The sequence below is a fragment of the Haliotis asinina genome, chromosome 16 (genome assembly GCF_037392515.1).
Source record: "Haliotis asinina isolate JCU_RB_2024 chromosome 16, JCU_Hal_asi_v2, whole genome shotgun sequence".
NCBI lineage: Eukaryota > Metazoa > Mollusca > Gastropoda > Lepetellida > Haliotidae > Haliotis > Haliotis asinina.
In genome coordinates this window covers 49367287-49388239 of record NC_090295.1, presented here as the reverse complement: position 1 = coordinate 49388239, position 20953 = coordinate 49367287, and the positions used below count along the sequence as shown (strand labels likewise).

Below are 20953 nucleotides of genomic sequence, written 5' to 3'. Positions count from 1 at the left end.
AAACATAAATTTACGCGTTACAGTTGTACGTGTTTTAAATGTATAACACACTGGTATGAGTGTCACTTGATTATTGAAATGACAAACATAATTCGTTTTCGTAAAATGTTACCTGTTTATGTCCACTGTTAGAAGTGTATTCAAAATGGAAGCAGCTGATCAATAGACGATTTCTGGTTTACAGCAGGAGCTAAATTTGGAAATGTTACCTCTAACCGATGCAGCTCGGCGCGCGTGCATTTGTATGTTAGTGATAACGTGCTTTGCTGGGAAAAGTGCGTCAGAAGAAATACAATATGAGGAGCTGTCAAAAAAACCGTGCCCTTATTTCTGTAAGCAATTTGAGATTGACTTTATAGGGCCGTCTCCTATTCTCGCGGTAAACACATTTTCTGCCGAGGTCGCCGATGTGTGATACTTAGCGGTTGTTTTCATCACTGACCAGTAACTAGGAAGTGGCCCAAGTCTGTGAATTATCAAAATTTTGCAGTGTAACGAATATTCGTAAGTTTTAACCAACTTGAAAATAGTACCTTTTCCCCGCCATTCCCGATAAGATTCCCCTTCCTTACACCTAATAACGTTACTTTCTCGTTGTACCGCCAGAATAGGAGACGCCTCGAAAAAGCAGCGGCGGACGACCATGTTTTTCATCGAGCTCAAGTGAGATAATACACTTGATGGATCAAGCAGTTGATAGATGCAGATGTTAGAGGGGGGATCTCTTCATTTAAAAACAACAAGCATACATACGAAAAGAACTGCTTATATTATTTTTTCAGCTGATATTCGTAAGTACCGCGAGAATATTCAGCAGCTGTTGTAAATATTATAAACATGTGAATCTTTTAAAATAGTGTGCCATAATATTATTTTAATGTGATATACAATCTCATTAAATAGCCTAAATTTAACCATTTCACCAATTATTTTATATTCAGCATTTAATATCATAACCACATCTCTCTAAACATCAATCCAGTCTTAATGTAATCTATTTCAACAATACTCATTAGCACTGCATGCTTTAAAGCATGTCCCTTCCTCTGGTGTAGATTCTAATTTCTATTGTTCTGTGTTCATCCAACAAGGTATTTAAAGGTCACATGCAACTTAAAACACAACGTTGCAGATTCTGATACATTTTTGTTTACCAAAACAAATCATAAAAAATGCTAATTCAACCTATAAAGTTTAAATAAAAAATGCAATGAAAAAAAGCCCGCAAAATTGGTGTTCAAATGATTCACTAATTTTCACCCAGCACTGGAGGAAACAGTGGTTACTACAGCAATGCTGTGCTGTGCTCATAGTGCATGCAAAGTGAATAGGTTCCCGGAGCTTGAAACAGTATGGCTGCTGGAGTATGAGGTTGTGAGCTGTAGTGACTGATTTAGGTAATGACAATATGCAATGCACAACTTCAATCACTGACCACATGCAATTTGAAATTAACACCTGTCTCGCTTATAAACCATAAACAAAGAGCCAGCTAAGTGTATTGACAAATGATCCAGTGAGAAGGCTTCGTTACACTTGAATGCACACCCACTGGCGACTGCCTTGTTTCAAGGGAGGTAAACCTAAGTACAAAATATTGCACTTTTGATTTGCAGTTATACATTTATAAATTTTTTTTTTTTCTCAATCAGTAGTGCATTTTATGTATCATAAATAAGTGATAACTGTGTTTTTATTATGCTTGATGTTTTGGATGCATGTGACCTTTAAAGGTTAATTTGATCTAGTTCTTAGTCAGTCTGTATGTGGTCATGATCGCACAGGTTGTGTTTTTTTTTCAGATATACATTAGGATTGAGATCATGGTGATCTGGACTGTGTTTCATGTATGAAGTCTTGATTATTTTTATTACATTCATTGTAATAATAGTTCATCCACCTCACATCCCAGTGGCTTTGTTCTTGCAACACTCAATGCATTGCATCCCAATGCTACTGCATAACTAAACAAGAAGGTGGAATGCACTTTATTTGGTGCCTATTCAAATCTCATTACGATCCTGAGGGTAAGGTAGTGGGATATTTTTTAAGGGTGAATCAGTCTTACCAGGGAACGGTATGTGATGCGGTACGAGCCATTCGGTTTGATTCGTTACGGTATTTTACATATAATCATCTTGCTGAAACTTGAAAAGAAGAGTCAAATCTTACATTGGTTAATGATAAAAAATAACCACAAATGTCATTTATAGTTTTTATTTTACTAACCTTGAGGGATGAAGGATATATTCATCTGTTTCACACAAAAATATCAAGTGTTTGTATGTGTTTTTGACGATGAGCCATACTTTTCCCTTCTCATTGCGAGGTAGTGTTTTGATCATGTGGCTTTCCAAAATTGCCAGTCACTAGCAGACGACTGACCTTGCTGAATTTCACGTGCTATTTTTTTTGTTATACAGGCAACTGGTTTTCGTCTTAAGTGGTATTTATGGTTTCGGGTAAATAATATTGATATTTATTTCTTTTTATGTAACTAAACTTTTGGATTTCTATTGTCAGTAAAACTTCCCTTGACAGACACTTGGCATTGGCTCTACTGTTGAAACTATTAAATTTCTTTCTTGTCAAATCATATCACTTCAGTATCAATTCCTCATCTGATACAAGTAACATGATACAAGTAACAATGAGTTCAAACATGATTCTTTTATTGTATCTTAACATACTGAAAGACACATACAACTTCTAGAAATGCCATTTTTCCTCATCATTGAAATTTAGGAGAATACAGGCAGAAGTCTTACCGAAATGATCATGATGATGGTATGAAAACCCAAAATACTGAAGTTTTTGATTGCATTACAGCATATTAAACTGAAGGTGAAATAGAGCAGTTCTACTAATACCACAGCATACTGTTTCACTCTTTGGGTCTTACCTTATTAGAGTAATCCAATTATGTCCATTTGCATTGAAACAGTTTTCATCCAAGCTTTACTCATTGGTGCAACACTCCCAAACTATTCCCCAAAAGTTTCAAACAGCTACCAATAAAAGACCTAGTAACAGCGCCACTATTTGACCTCATGTTTTTGAAAATGAATTTAATTTTTTTTTTTTTAAGATGAAAAGCGGTTTGCAGCCCCATCTCCAGGCCTCATCAACTGTTCCTGGTACTCAAACCAAGCTTGCTGCAAGCGCACAGAAGTGACATCAGTGTTCTCCAGCATGTATCCCCTTCATCAGGCCACCAAGATATGCCGCTTCCAGATGAACTATCTGATGTGCTACTTTTGTAGCCCAGACCAGTACCTCTTTTACAGGGAGTAAGTCACCGATGACCCATTTCACTGATTATGTTTTCATGCCTCATGAATTAGTAACTTGACTGTGTCATAATGAATTAATTTATACATGCATTGATTCATGATTTCATTCTGTAGCCATTTTCAAAAAATAGTGTTTGTAAGGTTTTACATTAATCAAGCCATATAATTAGAAGAGCTAGTATTAACTTACCACCTTCTACAAACCAGCAGATTTAGGTTCAGATTTACCCTCAGCAATCGATGCTAGAGTAGAATTGGTCTTCAGTAACCCATGCTTGTTGTAAGAGGTGACTGACAGACTCCGGTGGTCAGGCTTAATGACTTGATTGACACAGTGTCATGCTGTAGTATTGCACTTGTGTAGATCTATGCTCATGCTGTTGATCACTGGATCGACATCCAGACTCGATTATTTATCTAGTGCCATCATTTAGCCGGAATAGTGTTAAGTGCAGAGTTATTTTAGACAATCAACAAACATAGTGTGACACAGGAGATTGGGTCATCAGATTTCTTGACTGTTGATGCCAGTCATCACCTCCTGGTTGTGAAGTTTGCAAATTACACATGCTAAGGGACAAAAGTGCTGATAAATTTTAGGTTTTTATCTGCCCTGTTTTTGGAAGGACAATGTCCTGTTTGTACATAGAACATTCCCCTGGACAAGCCCTGCTATTCAGGTAGCTATTAAGGAAATGATGTGATAAGGAAACTTCCTTGGGTAAGTATAATTAAATTATAGTCAGTATTTTGAAGTGAAAATTTGTTTAAATCAATATTTATGAGATGTAGATGAAAATAATAAGGTAAGTATAACAAGTAAACTGTTTATCCAAGTTTATATTTCTACAGTTCTAATAGGCATTCCTTTGAAGTTAGAAATAAATGTAACATTATTGATGAAATGTTTAATTTTTAAACTTATCCTATCTCACATTATGCAGGTCTCTTCCTCTACGACCTCTGCCCCCACCTCGATATTGGCACCTGTCAATCATCTCCATCTCCATAACGTGATAATCTGTGTCTGTTATTCTCTTTCTTGTCTTTGCACTGTGTGGATGTGTGTATGCTCTGTCTCCCATTTGTCACTATATTTAAGAGATCTGGCACTATCTCTTTTGCTGGAGTGGCATTCAACTTGCCAACAGTGACTTTTGTCGTGCGAGTTTATCTACAACATATGTCATATTTGGGATTTCACTTTCTTAGTAAAGTACAAATTCTAGTACTTTTTTCGGTTGAGTCCCATCCGGGATTCGAACCCGTACCCTCAGAGTCAGGCACCTAATCGCCAGCACACAAAGTCAGCCGCCTAGCCCGCTCAGCCACCGCGACTTCCACATAAATGAAAGTCGGACAACTGGTAGTCTAGACTGCGTACTTTGTGTACCCCTCTGATGAGTGTAAATTGGCACGGCTCCCACGGCCGAAAGCTATGATTACACGATGCCATTTAGAAAGTGGTTAAATGCAACATATGTCATATTTGGGATTTCACTTTCTTAGTAATCATAGCTTTCGGCCGTGGGAGCCGTGCCAATTTACACTCATCAGAGGGGTACACAAAGTACGCAGTCTAGACTACCAGTTGTCCGACTTTCATTTATGTGGAAGTCGCGGTGGCTGAGCGGGCTAGGCGGCTGACTTTGTGTGCTGGCGATTAGGTGCCTGACTCTGAGGGTACGGGTTCGAATCCCGGATGGGACTCAACCGAAAAAAGTACTAGAATTTGTACTTTACTAAGAAAGTGAAATCCCAAATATGACATATGTTGCATTTAACCACTTTCTAAATGGCATCGTGTAATCAGAGTTTATCTACGGTGATCACTCCAATCCAATGATTGTATCAAGTTCACTTCCTGGTAATCAGTGTTTCTACTCATCTACGACCCGTGAAGGTCCCGGGGTAGAATAGGCCTTCAGCAACCCATGCTTGCCATAAAAGGCGACTCAGCTTGTCGTAAGAGGCGACTAACGGGATCGGGTGGTCAGGCTTGCTGACTTGGTTGACACATGTCATCGGTTCCCAATTGTGCAGATTGATGCTCATGTTGTTGATCACTGGATTGTCTGGTCCAGACTCGATTATTTACAGACCGCCGCCATATAGCTGGAATATTGCTGAGTGCGGCGTAAAACTGAACTCACTCACTCACTCTACTCATCTACTGTTCTCATTCGGTGTCCATTCTAGTGCACCGATACTGTATGGTGTACTGTTTGCAACTTCTCATTCAAGTGTAGGTGTTCAATTCATTTTTAAGCCTACGATAACTCGGACACAATGTGGGTTGCTGTTTCTCCACATACATCTGTTAACATTATCTACCTCTGCTTCGGTCTGCATGCTCATGTTTATTCAATTGGGCCAAAACAAATTATGGAATAAAAAGTGAATATACATTATGCAGTATGAAGCGGAATGTGATTGTACTTTACAAACCGTGCTTATGGGTCATAGATTCACTTCAGTGTCTCACACTCCCACTGGCCAGAGTGCCGCTTTGGTAGACCCAGGACGTCGTTTACCCCCAGTTTAGCGCTTACTCTTGGAGTGCCGGATCAGTGCTTATTCAGTGTTCCAGGAAATGTAATATTAAAACCTAAAGATTACAGCATCCTGTTTATTGCATAGAGCAATGTCGGTTTTCACATTGTTATCATGCTAAGAGGGATTACAACCAGATGATGAGAGGTAAATATACACGGATTATTTAACAAACAGCAGATAAACAGTAACAACAACACAGAGTGCATGGATCAGTCCAGCGGTTTCTACTTGGGTGGTGAGGCCTACGTGTACTTCGTATACTATACTGGTGTCAAGTGTGCTGCATTACCATTTGGTCATGGACCACTGCTTTATTCCTCTTACCTCTGCTGGGTCAATTACATCGGGACAGGTACCCGTTAGCAGAGCTCCGCTTGCGCTGGATTCAGCATTTTCAATCAGGACACTGCTTGCTCCAGATTCGGCGCTTTTGTTCAGAGCACCGCTTGTTCCTGGTTCAGCGCTGACTCAGTTTGCCAGTTCAATGCTTAGTCATAGGGATCCTGGTTCAGTGCTTACTCACAGTGTTCTCAGTTCAGCACCTTTTTTCCATGCGTCGCATGCTATTTGCTTGGCACTTGTCTTCTATGCAGCTGTATGGCATATCAATCAGATAGGGTCAGCAGGGTCTCCTCTACTCCTGTGGTGGACAGTTTTTCAACCTGGTAGATTCTCTCAACATACTGTTCACGCAAACCATTTTCTAAAGGTGAAGAAGTTATTTCAGATTCGCTGTCCTTTCCGACTCATCCCTTCCCGACGGAGTGGAATCTACATCCACAGATGTTCCAGGTCCTTCCATTGATGACTATAGCAAGGACAATAAGGCCACATAAGGGAGGTGTGGTCAAAGCACACCCTGTCATTGGTCAATGCTTGCTATTGTCCGCCATTTGTGTCAAGATCATTTAGTTGGTCAAAATTGGCTTTCAGCCGACTTGTAGAAATAACAAAGAACTGGTAGGTGTCATGGGAGGTGATCGATAGGCCAATCACCCATGACTATGTTTAGATGAAATTTTAATTAATTGCATGTGATGGTAGAGTAGCGGTCAGGAAAGCAGGCGGAAGATGTACACGGAAGTGTCCGGCCATGTCTAGATACATTTTACTGTGAAGCGTTTCACGCTGGGGATCATCTAAAAAAATTATATTTTGCTAAAAAAAATCTTGAATCCTTGCAATGACATGAGGGCGTGTGCATCTGGATAGGCTCATAGCATGTTTCCACACATGGTCGTAGAGGAAGAGGAGATCTGCATAGTATGAGGTGGGATAAATATATGGATGCACAGTTTATGGTTAAAATTTCCAAAATTGTTTACTCTGTGCCCAAGATTGTATAATTTTAGTTGGGCTATATTTAGTGTTTAGTTGAAGCCACAATTTGATAATTTTCTCATATTTTGTCAAATTATGTTTCATGCATGGAAATGTATCAATAAACTAAAAGACATTTGTATTGATGCATATTATTCATTGACACAGATGAACATCCATCAATTCAAGTGTAGAAATAATGTTTCTCTGTATGACACCACTTTGTTAATTTCAGCAAGCTGATGGTGTGTTCTGAGTACTGCGATTCACTGTATGAAGACTGCAAGACAGCCTCCTTTGAAGGGGACACTATTGGTAAGTGCCCTGACTTTTACAGAATGCAAAATATTATAAGTTGTTCACTGGTCACGGGGATTGCATGGGCTCATGTACGCTCGAGGTTTGTTTATGTTCCCCAAGCCAGGTTTATGGACCCCAAGGGACCAGCGAACAAGGTATTTATCTTACCGAACGCTTAAATTTTAATTTTTGAACTGTTTGAAGCACTGTCTTCTTTTGAATCTGAGGCGAATTGTTTCGTCGCCATTGTGCAGACGACACAATGAAAACAAATTCAGAGTTATCTCCCTTCTTTTCACTGTCAATCGCAAAACATCGGTAATTTCTGTTCATCGTGTGTGATTCAATGTTATTCGAGAAAAAGAAGTACTACCAAGAAGAACCAAATGAGCTTGGCATTCCCAGTGGTGTACTTTGAAAAAAATACATCGTTTGTAAGCATGGTACATTGATACAAAAAATACAAGGGCACTTAGCCAATCTGAAAGCAACTTTCATGTGTGAGGTAAGATGATGTGTCCTATATGCAAGCAATATGAATAGAAGCAAGCAATTGAATGCAAGTCTGTTGTGTTAAAAACTTGTGTTTATTATTTATGTTTGTTGACTTCCTTCAAACTAACATTTGAATCCCCATCTATGTCATGCTTTTGACCTCTGAATATGTGTAATGACATGGTGTCTGTTGAATCATGCCACACGTTTCTATCCTGTAACTAGGAGGTGTGGTAATCTAGTGGTTAAAGCGTTTTGCTTGTTATGCCAAAGACCCAGGATTGATTCCCCGCATTAGTACAATGTGTGAAGCCTGTTTGTGGTGTTTTTGCCGCTGTTGATATTACTGGAATATCCTGAAAGTGGCTTAAAGGTCACATGCAACCAAAAAATCAAACATAACTAAAACACATTTATGACTTATTCATGACATATGATATACATTGCTGCTTTTAAAAAAACAAATAAACACAATTATGAGCGTATAATCGCGATTCAAAAGTGCATTAATTTGTACTAGGGCTTACTTCTCCCGAAACGATGCCCTCGGGTGACCGAACCCAGTCATACTGGGTGGATATGCACTCAAGTGTAACGATGGCTTCCGATTGGCTGTTTCATTTGCTGATATGCTGAGGGTTCATTGTGTGTACATAAAGATGATCTGTTTGAAGGGCATTTTAGAAGTATAGCGAGTCACAAGAAAGTAAGATTTTTTATGGATAACAACTTCTTTTTGTCTTTTTGTGTACTTGATGCGTCGTTCCAGTATGGATTCATATACTGTTGTCAAACAAAATCATATACATGAAAAGAAGTCGTTATCCATGAAGAATGTATATAGAGATGTTGGGTTTGGAAAATACATGTTCTCTGAATTTGCGTTCAATCCAATCAAAAATCATGTCAGTAGAGATGGTAAACTACTGCGTGGCTGGAATCTGTCATTCTTCCAAGTACAAAGCAGGACTTGAAACTGACAAGAGTTTGCACCAGTTTCCGTCAGATCCAGTCATCCGAAAAAACATGAATGTAGTTTGTTTGCAACCCACAGACATAAAAACATGTCATATGTATCACATGTGCCTAATTACATAATGTGGCAGAGACGGGACTCGGGTGCACGAGCCATAAATCAACTTATTTTCTTTGAAGGGCATTTAGAAGTGAAATACATAAGAATGAAGATTTTTATGGATATCAACTTCTTTATATGAGAACACAACGTTTCAGAGTTAATGCTTACTCCTTCATCAGGTGATTGAGAATGGGGTACAGAGCTATATTTATATGTACAGGTAAAACAATAACAAAGTAACAAGTGGAATGAATTAACGAAAGTTGGAAGCCAGTATAAACAAGCGCTGATTGGAAGCCGACAGTTATGATAACAATGATGGAAGCCAATGGTAATACATTACAGATGATAGGATATGTTTACATAACACAGATAGGGGATAAGGACAATGTACATGATTGGGGATAAGGATGGAAGCCAATGGTGATACATTACGCATGATTGGATGATGTTTACATAACACATGACCAAGTGCCTGGGACTTAATCTCATCTATCTGTGTACATTCAACCTATGTATTCATGTATAGCCAATCTACCCGTGTACATCCTTATCTACTTGTGTTTGTACATCATCATCCCCAGTCATGTGTTATGGCTCCCAATCATGTGTTATGGCTCCCCATGAATTCCTAAATTTGTGTATTTCCTTGCATCTCAAGGTAAACCTGTAATGATAATGTCGAGTATTGTCACACATCCTTCATTTAAATTGGGTGGTCAAAGCATGTTGATGCTCCACCTGTCAATCTTTGTGTAATGGGGTTTGTCAGACCTTCATATAAGAGTGAATCATATTATAGATTAAAAAATGTTAATTTATTAATGTTGACTTCCCTGTTCACAGGAACCTTTAACATTCTTTTTCAGAAGAAGTCTTCCATGGGGTACATATATAGCATTAAAATGTCCATTTTAAAATGCCTACAACACTTGTAACAATATTGAATAAATATTTTACAAAACAAAAAACTCGTTTTTGTCTTGTGAGACCACCCCTACAGGGCCCCTACCTGGGCCCCCTACAGCCAAGAGCAGGTAACTCTTGCTGTCTACCTTGTACCTCACTTTTCATACTGTCGTCATACAAGACAGACGTCCATACAAACACTCTCAAGTACTGTGAAGCAGCGAAAAGTACTGTCATCCCCCCCGGCGGTGGCTTCTACTTCCTCAAATGCACCTCCCTCTAAAACCTCACAACCCTTAACTTTCGATGTAATTTCAAATCTTTTGCAGCAACAAATGGCCTCAGTTCACACTCTAATTTTGGACGCGATGTCTGGTCTCCGCCAGGAGATCGGCGTCCGTCCGGAGTTGAGTATGGCTCCCAATATGGCGTCCAAAGGGGTCCCCAGCCAAACCTCCGGTGTTGGTGTGGGGACAACCCGGACTCCGTCTCGGTCTGGTCGATGACGTGCCTCTCTCGCTCTCAGGTGTTCCCTCGACTGATCCTCCGGAGCTGTCTCTCGAGTCAGAGTCGTTGATGCTGGAGGACCACGTCGAGGAAATCATGGAGGAGGGGTAAGGTCGGGGTGGGCTGAGCGAAGCTTCTTTTTCACTCGGTGCCTCGCTGAGGCAGGTACGGGAGCGCATAGCTACTGTCCTTCCTCAGGTGGTCGTTGCCACGGCTGCGCAGTGTCTCAAAGTCACCATTCATGCCGCGTACACTTCGGTTCTACAACGCCAGCTGGTGGACAGTGAGGGGGACAAGGGAGTGTGCTCCCTCGACCCTGGCACAGCAGCTTACGGAGATGCAGTCTCATCTGGGGCTCTATTAGGTCCTTGGCGTGCCAGATGATGTCTGCTGTCATGGCCCTCCGTAGGCTTTGGCTCTCGGTGGCGCAGTACTTGTCGGCCACACAGCAGGCTCTTCTAGTGTTGCTGTACCAGATGGGTTCTACCCTGTTTCCGGGAGCGGTGACGGTAGTTTGAGAGGCCGTGGAGGCTGTCTCCACCTTTAAGGATTCAAAACCCTTGTTTGAGCAGCTTGACCTTTGCCTCGGCGTATCCTTCGGCTCCGCAAGGGCAAGGGAAAAGGTAAAGGTAAGGGCAAGGCTGCCAGGAACAAGCAGCCTTTTCAGAGGAAGGGGAAGTCGGCACCGGCTTCCCAGTAGTTTGTCCTCTGGTGCCCTTATTGACCCCGAATCAAGCAGTCGGAGTACTGCCGACGTTAGGGATTCATTGCCTGTTACCCCATATCCCTGTGGGTGGCCGCCTTTCTCTCTGGGAAAAGGTCACATCTAATCCCTGAGTCTTATCCACACTCAGGGATGGCCACTTACCACAGTGGAAGCGAGACCCACCTCTCTTTTCCAGAATCCGTTGCACTCCAGTGCTGGCTGTTCTGGAGAAAGTCGAGCTGCTCCGCGCCAAGGTTCAGTCATTACTGGTCAAGGCGGCCATCGAGGTGGTTCCAAGGGGACAGGAACAGGAGGGATTTTATTTCACTTATTTCCTGGTCTCCAAAAAGGACGGAGGGTTGAGACCTATTCTAAATCTAAAAGGTCTGGACAAAATGTTGCAGGTCCCTTCATTCAAGATGGAGACACTACGGTCAGTGATCTCATCTGTAGAAAGAGGCGATTGGCTTACGTCCATCGACCTCAAGGATGCGTACCTGCACGTTCCCATGCATCCCCAGTTCAGGAAGTACCTCAGGTTTTCCTTCGACGGGGTATGCTATCAGTTTTGGGTGCTTCCCTTTGGCATCACTAAGACTCCGAGGGTGTTCACCAATCTTATGCTAATCCCAGCGCAAGTGGCCAGGTCACAGGGCAGGTGCTGTCACTCATACCTGGACGACTGGCTCCTTCGGGCACTTGCCGCCCACTTGAGTCGAGATGCGACGTTCGCAGTCATGTGCATTCTCACCAAGTTGGGCTGGATTATCAAATTCAGAAAATCAGAACTAGTTCCCACTCAGGATCTGATCTTCTTAGGTGCATGATTCGAGACAGCGTGAGGCCTGGTCTCCCTATCTCCGGATTGAATTTCCAAAGTTCAGAGAGTTGTTTCTTGAGTTTCTCGAGTCCCCCTCGGCCTCAGCTCGGCTCCAGTTGCTAGGCAACATGGCGGCGACAATGGACATTGTTTGGAGATCACGGTTGAGGATGCGACCCATTCAGTACGCCTTGGCTCGGATGTGGTCTCATTCCCAGAGTTACGAGTCTATTCTCCACACTCCGGGATGGTTGCTTTCTCATTTACAGTGGTGGACGGTGGTAGGGAATCTATCCAGGGGACTGCCCCTGGACACTCCCTCACAAGATCTCTCAATTCAGACAGACGCCTCCTTCACAGTCAATCAGTTTCGGGCCAGTGGTCACAGAAGGAGACGCACCTGCAAATCAATGTGCTAGAATTGAGAGCTGTCCGGCTAGTGTTCCGACATTTTCAGCAGATGGACAACCAGACGGCAATGACCTATATCCTGAAACAGGGCTTTACGGTGTCTCTGTCCCTCCTTCAGGAGGCATGGCAGTTTCTGCTATGGTGTGACCAGTTCAACGTGCGGATGTGTCCCATGTATCTCCCGGGGTTGGACAATGTTCGAGCAGATGCGCTCCCTCGACGTGTTCTGGCCCCGCACGAGTGGATGTTGCATCGGTAGATATTCAAGATCTCCCGGTTGTTCGGGTCGTTCCACGTCGATCTGTTTTCCTCTGTAGGGCTGAACCAGATTCCGGTGTTTTTGCCGGATCTGGTATCCGAGAGCCATCATCCAGGATGCTTTCCAGCTCGATTGGACAGGCAGGCTATTATGGGCGTTCCCACCTCTACCGCTGGTTTCCAAGGTCCTCTCACAGTTTGCCACCCAACCAGCTCGACTGTTAGTGCTTCTTGCTCCTCTTTGGTCGTCTCTAAGCTGGTTTCTGGTGTTACTCAGATTTCTGGCAATTCCTCCTGTCCTATTACCCTTTCGACCGGACTTGCTATCCCAGAACGGAGCGCCGCACCCGAATCCCAGGATTCAATGGGTGGCTTGGCCACTGTCAGGCATCGCCTCCAGGCGAGCGGAATTCCTGCACCAGTTGCAGACACAATTCTGGCTTCACGGAGGGATTCAGCAAACGTTCAGTATAAGGATAGATGGGCCTGTAATGCACGCTGGTGTGTCGACAGGGGGATTCTTGATCCCTTTTCTTCAACTTTAATTGAAGTATTGGAATTTTTACAGTCTCGGCTAGAGACCGGCTTAGCCGCGTCTACTATCCGAGGCTATTCCACGGCTATTTCAGCTTTTCATGATCCGTCCGACTGTCCGGCGGATTAGTCCCCCGTGGGACTTGTCAGTCGTTCTTGATTGGCTGCCCGGTTCTCTTTTTCACGAGCTGTCGTCTCTTTCTCACCAGCTGTAAACTTGGAAGGCTGCCTTTTTTGTGGTGGTAACATCAGGCAGGAGGGTAGGCAGCATTCATGCCATGTCAGCGGATCCTGCTCTGTCTTTCATAAAGACAAGGTCAGCATTAGGCTGCTGGAGTCTACCTTCTTAAGATCGCAGGTGCTTTTCATGTTACAGCACCTATGGAGCTACCTACGCTCGTGCAACCTCCCTCGTCTGGTACCTCTCTTCGACGTGCTCATGTCTTAGATGTCCGTAAAATTCTCAGAGCTTATATCAAATGAACTGCTGACATCCGGAAGGATAAACGGTTGTTCTGCTGTTATGGCGGGGGGAGAGCTGGTCTGCCGGCGAGCAAGGAAACCATTTCTAGGTGGTTTGTCTGTGCCATTTGTATGGCTTACACCCATAAGGGGTTAACCATACCCTCATTCAGTTAGGGCAGTGGCTACATCACAAGCTTATGCGGAGGCACTGCCCATTGAGGAGATCTGGTCAGCAGCTATTTGGAGCCAGCCGAGCACGTTCATCCGACACCATCAGTTGGACAAACGCTCGAGGGAGCATGCTCAGTTTGGTCAGACAGTTCTCACCAGTAGGCAGGGTCGTGACACCCCCTAGCTGAATGAGCTAATGACATTCAGATCATGTACATTTTTTCTCTGGTGGTGGGTCCATAAATTCATTGTGGTGGTGAATTTTTTACTGGTGGTGGTTAAAAAAAACAACAAAAAAAACAAATATGAAAAAAAGGCACTGCAGGTAGGGGCCCTGTAGGGGTGGTCTCACAAGACAAAAACAAGTTTTTTGTTTTGTAAAATATTTATTCAATATTGTTACAACTGTCGTAGGCATTTTAAAATGGACATTTTAATGCTGTATATGTACCCCAAGGAGGACATTCTTCAAAGAATTCATAACCTCTACAGGTTTGTATAATTATGTGTTTTCTTTATTTTACAGGCTACAAGTATCAAAATGGAACAGCTTTCTGTGAAGCCCAAAACTTCCAAGTGGTTGAAGGCACCAACTGCTTCGAGTATGACCCCACTGTGTTTGACATGGCAACAAGGATGTCCCAGTCTTCTATTGTTACAGTCTCTCTTGTCTTTATTGTCCACTTCCTCTTCCACAGTTTCAGGAGACTGCTGTGAAGGATGCAGGAGTAGAGACACTCGACTATCAGCAGAACAGTGCGGAAAGCAAGAGAACAAGCTAAGCTGTGGAATCAGTCTTCATCATGTTTCTTCATTCTGAAGTTTTGTTTGTGTAAAGGATCTGTGAAGAAATGACCCAGAACATGACATAATCGTGTATACAAATATATTCTTAAAAAAAAGTTTGGGATGTTCTTTTTTTTTTCATTTGCAATAAGAAATATTCAGGAGATTTATCAGAGTCAATCAATATTGAAATGATATTATTGAATGTTTTGAGAGTGCATCACCATTTGCACTTCCTTGTAACCATAGGTTTTTGGAATGTAGTCGGTTTTGAAAGGCATGTAATTTGCACATATACGATTTACATTTTAACACAAATGACTAGAAACATACACTAACAAATGTATTATGCATTTCTCGACCTTCTTGAAAAAAACGTCAAAATCAAGAAAAATGGGACCCCATGCACGTGTATGAGGCTATTGCGTTGTGCATGTGCGTATCATGCGTTGTGTTTAGGGGTGTTAATAGAGGGAAATGGTGGTGCGCTCATAAGATGTTTGTCCTTGAAATGTTTGTTAATGTTTACACTTCCTTTCCAAATTGAAAGTTCATTATCACCTACTTTTTTTGGAAGAGTATAGTTAGCTGAATGATAGAATGTATTTCTGAAAACTGATATACATGTAAATATATGTTTGTGATAATTACAATGATTTGACATTCAGAACTAGAAATGATAACAGAGTCTGCGGGACTGACATGTTTCACCCCCGGTACCATTCATCTGTAAATATGTGTAACACAAATGTTCATGTCTCTGTTCGGGTTTGTATCCAGCAGTTAGTGCAATCAGATTATAGGGTTAGGTTTACCCTGACTGACAGACAGTGGAGACGTAAATAGTGTATTTAGGTGGCAAAAGAATGTAAAAATGTTTGAAAACTATTAAAATAAAAATTGTGTGTAATATTGATTCTGGAGTCTTTTCACCTGGGATGTAAAGAACACCCTACAGAATGACGAGGTTAGTTCCAATGAACTGATGAATCTGTTACTACATAACACAATCATTTCATATTATTGCAGTTTTTGTAAATTCTGAGAGTTTCCATTTTCTGAAGCCTTGATGTTTGATAGAATGACTTTGGATCAAATGGAAATTGATCACAGCAGCACTTTTTGCAGTTGGTCTGAGAGGGCTGATTGGTTGAGCTGTTTGAAGTTATTTTTGAAGCAAACCATTAAAGGAATAATTGACTCATGTTTTGGTTAAATCTTCAAAGAATCTAAAACTTTACCAGCGGATGAATCAGTGTTTCTTCCTCAGAACAGGTACTATCAGAGAGACAATTTCACTCTAATTGTAATATTATTTCCTAGGCCAAATATTGTGAACATCACATCAGGTAATGTTCTGGTGGTTTGAGGGATTACTCTTGGTTTCTTTGATGGTTCCATTGTGCAGCTGTAAAGAGGAACCATCCACATTCACTATTCACTCTGGCCTTTCTCTACGGAACATGTGGCCCACCAGCCCTTACTTATGTAGGTCATATAGTAGATGTTCTAGGTCATGTCAAATTGCTGTGACTTGTCAACAATTCTAAGTACTAGCAAAAGTTCACTTTCATTCTTGTCCCTTCCAATCAAGTCATTGTTTTTTTCCATGACTCTCTTTGTTGTGAGTTTTCTTGCTGGCATTTCCGATTTACTACTTGACAAGTATTAAATGAGCCACGACCTGACAAATGACCCCAATTTGCATATATGGGAATGCCCTCCAGAACATTCCATTTGAAACAAGGGGGAAACAGGTTGTTGTCTAAATATTGAAAAGTTTAATTTCCTCGTGCGGATCATGTTTTGATTGTTATATCATACTGCTGCTTGCCAAGAATTAGATGAGCCAGCACAGTGAACGCATTTGTGACAAGCAGACAGGGCCAGTAATCTAGGCCCTATTCCTCAAAGCGATCGTACGCTATGACTGTGACTATGACTGTGGTACGTCTATGTTAAAGTATCTGAGTTACGATCATTGTAGCGCTTATGGCTTACAGATAAATAAAATCATGCATAGGTTTAATGTAGAATGATTAGTTAAAGTGCTGTATTGCAAACAGTGTTATGGTAACAGTAATGATAACGGTAATACTGATGAATCAGGGTTAGACGAGCCACGACCTGACAAATGAACCCAGTTTGCATATATGGGAAGGCCCTCCAGAACATTGAAAAATAAGTGAAACAGGTTGTTGCCTACGATTTGACAAATTCAATTTCCTTGTGCAAATGATGCCTGCGGAACAGGTGATAAACAGAGGTATCATTGAGTTCATGCCATGGTCAGCGTGTATTGCACATGCTTAATGCCAATCTACCTCATGTACATGTAGCAGCCAAGTCTATTCGTCTACATTCCCTGCCCTGCCTACTTGTCACAAACACGTTTGTCATCTAATACATGTCAAGCAGTATGTTTATGCATGTGCTGAAGTGACACACCCAATGAAAGTGTGCCATGTTAAATGTTGGTGTATGAATAATATAAGAGCAAAGCCAAGGATGAACACTGCACATTACTGTAGAACATGTGGCTTTGAGGACTTACTAGACTGGAGATAGTGTCCCTGCAACTAAGTATGCACATGTTATTGTTCATTATTGATAGTTTTCTGTGTTTTCTAGTCAATATGTTTCTGCTCCTGTCATTCCAGTCTTGTGTGTAAGCAAAAGAGGTTGACCTTTTTTTTCATTTGTGATTTGAATTCTGTATCTGGTGATGAGTTTGCACTTTTGCTGACTACTACAAGTGTGCAACATGTTGCATGACTTGACACTTTTATCTCTTCACAGCTATATACAAAAAGATCTTGTGAGACATTTCACGTTGTGAAAGTGATTTGCTCACTTTTGTGATAATTGTATTATACTGCTTTGACAGTAACAGTTATTGTGGATATTTATCTGCATTTATCTTGTGCAATATTCAAGTTTCCATGACAATATTTTACATTGTTACATATATGCGCTATTCCTTCTTTATATTCCCTTTTGTTATATTTGATGGAGGTTTATTTCCTGAGTTTCTGTTTTATAAGTATTTACTGACCCTTGTATCATTTCAGAAGGTGGTTATAGCTCTATTTCTGTCAACTTTTGATTCATGTTTGTGTGTTTTTGTATTTTTCATGTTTTGATTGAATTATTTTACAACATTCAGGGATGAGAAATTTCCGCGGATCCGCGGAAATCCGCGTTTTTTTACATCCCCAGGGTCATTTTTCTGTAACGTCTAAATATATATACAGTGTTAATATTGATTTTAGAAGCCATATTTAGTGTGTAAAATGCCAAAATCCCAGGAGCTTCCGGGGGCCTTCGCCCCCCTGGGCCCCCGAGCAGGCTCCGCCCTGGACTAGCCCCAGACCCCCGACTAGTTTTCAGCTGTAAATGAAAATTTCCATTCTCATCCCTGAACATTTAAACCTGAACTAAGGTCACACTTTAAGTACTCATATAAAACCAAATACGTCATTGGACAACGAACATGTGATTAATGTTGCAGTAGTTTGCTTCTATTTGTGTACTTGGATATTGTTAACCACTTATATACATTGTACATGTGTAGCTTTAAGGCAACATTTACATTTGATCATAGACAGAGATGCCAGCCCTAATGACTTCAGTGGAATCACTATGAATTCTGTAACTGAAGCCTTTAATGAAGGGATATATCAGATGTAAGGCACATTTGGTTAACTTTGTGAGCACTGCAGATAGTGACCTGTTACATGCATTGTCACTCTTTAACTGTCAATAATTTTGATTATAAATATGTATGATATGATTTCTTAGTTGAGTTTGTAATGGGAAAGGTTGAAACTTGTAGGAGTGAAGGTACGGTAGGTCAGTGGTAAGAGCCCTGGGTCTTCAAGGTGATGGGCCAGGCTTTATACCCCATCGGAAAAATATGTGAAGCCTGTATCTATGAAACCTGTGTCTATGAAACCTGTGTCTTGTGTTCCCCACTCTTATATTGATGGAATATTGCAAAAATGCATGAAACCATACTCACTCACGCTAGATGTTGAAGAGTTTAGTTGACAAGGAGGTACGTGGAATGCCTGTATTGTGCTGGTGCTGATGGTGGAGACCCAGTTAATCACACACATTTCTTTATGATCCAGGGTTGGCATCTCTGTATATGTCTTATACTGATAAGGTTGTGTATTGGGAAATAAATTGTATTGTGATTCAGGTCACCTGTATTGTGATAGCCATTGTCAGTGACAGTAATTGTGCATGTCAGTCATATTTTCTACACAATTGTTCAAGTCCCGAGTCATATATCTTATGGTGCTGACATCAGTAGTCTCAACATTTGGTTGCGTGGACATGGATTTTATTTTCTTTTGTATGCAATTTTATAATATTACAGCATTGTTTTTTGTCACTGAATAAGATTGGAAGATCAGACTCGCTGACTTAGCTCATGCATGTCATCATGTCCCAGTTGTGTAGATTAATGCACATGCTCTTGATCACAGGAATGTCTGATCCAAACTCGATTGTGTACAAACCACCTTATAGCTGGAATACAGCTGAGTGTGGCGTAAAACTAAACTCACTTATCACAAAGACAAGTTAAAGAACAGAGCTGGAAGGCTGGCAGTGTTGCAGGATCCACCCACAGGCCCTTCTGTCATTGCGAGGATTACAGATTGTTTTATAAAATATGAAAAGTTTGAGATGACCCCCCAAACTTGGAATGCTTCACAGTATGATATATCTGTTGTAGATCATATCTATCTATCTATCTCTTTCAAATTGTGCATGAGACATATTACTTGACAATAATGCCTGTTTCAGGTAAGTTGAATCTTGATCTTATACCGAAATGGGCACAATCCTGTTTCATTTTCTTTGTTACTGTCACATTCGTCAGATTGTATTAAGACAATTGGAACTCATGTATACTTTAACATAGCTGTAAAATTTATGCTGGTAAAATTCAAGCTTGACGGATCTTGAAGATCAAAAGTTTTCACATTTGTAATTCCAAATATGTGTATCATATCTGAAACCAAAACCAGTACTGTAGCTGTATGTAAGTTCGCATTCTTTGTACTTTGATCTGCAAGACAGTGAGATTTATTTGGTTTCAACATGATTTTATCATATTTTATTTGCAAATGTTTATGATTGTTATTGCAAAAGATCAAAAAGACAAGTTTTTGTTAGATACACATTTGTGTGATGATAGTTTTCAGCAATTCAGCTGTTGTGCAGTGATAAGAAGGAATAAATGTTTATACTATTTAAAACTGTCAATTGGATTTTTATCCCATCTGCATTTGCATCCCATGCTGTCAGAGTAAGGTAGCTAATGACAGCCATCTAATCCACAAAGTCAGCAACCTGAAACACTCAATTGCTGTGGCGTCCACAAAATGGAAGACAGACAACGTGAGCAATGTGAGCCGTACCAATTCACGCATGTCAGACTCGTAAACAAAGTCATTTTTCTGGATTACCACTCTCCACTGATGGGATTAAAGGGGCACTGATGCGGAGCAATTTCCGTGGACTGGTGTAAACTTTTGTTATTGTTTTTTTCCCGTGAGTACCCGGATGATATCCCAGAATTCGTGACTGGTTCGTGACCTCTGCTGCGCAGTCCGTAAGCGCAATTAATAGTTTAATTATAGACAGATCAACTGAGGTGAAGTCATTTGTACTTCATTACAAATGTATTATGAAAACAAATGAAACACTTTGAAGGTTAATCATCTGCCAGTGGTAGAAATGGTAAAAAACTATTAGGACGGAAAAATAACGAAGCCAATGTACGTCTCTATATTTTGTCTCATAACCCTAATTAGTTTATTGTCATATTTGTATGATTCTGAAAATTAATAAAAGAACACACGATTTGCTTATACTCATAGTAAATTTCTAACATAACAGCAACATTTATACATTGTATAGATTGCCAATGTGGATCCTATTTCACACACATACGCGATCTAGTGTGTGTTTTCTGTCATACAGATTCTGCTGAATGCTACAACAAATAAATTAAAACAAAATGCAAATAATGAATGTAAAACAGACTAATTTTATAACAACAGTGTCAGGCTACTACCTTGTTCAGGAATGTATCCATCAATATCCACGTAAAAGAAATCGTATTCCATTCATCTGCAGCTGGTAAATAATCCTGCTCTGTGTCGCGTGTCTTACAACTGTCTCATTTGCGAAAAAGTAACACATCGTTTCACGTCTTTCGTTGGTGAAAACTAGATAAACCTCTCATTGGTCTCCCAAGATAGCACACCTGGCAACTAATTGTATGATGTCCACTATTCTAAGTAATTTAATTGACCAATATTGAGCAA

General features: G+C 40.9%; 1 protein-coding gene across 1 annotated transcript; it reads left to right on the top strand.

The window, feature by feature from the left end:
* Window positions 1–124: 124 nt before the first annotated feature.
* LOC137268058 (uncharacterized) lies at window positions 125–19880 on the top strand. Its single transcript, XM_067802559.1, has 4 exons — window positions 125–332; window positions 3089–3290; window positions 7405–7484; window positions 14350–19880. Exons 1-4 carry the CDS (start codon window positions 203–205, stop codon window positions 14538–14540), a joined length of 603 nt encoding a protein of 200 aa, XP_067658660.1. The 5' UTR covers window positions 125–202; the 3' UTR covers window positions 14541–19880.
* The last annotated feature ends 1073 nt before the right edge of the window (window positions 19881–20953 follow it).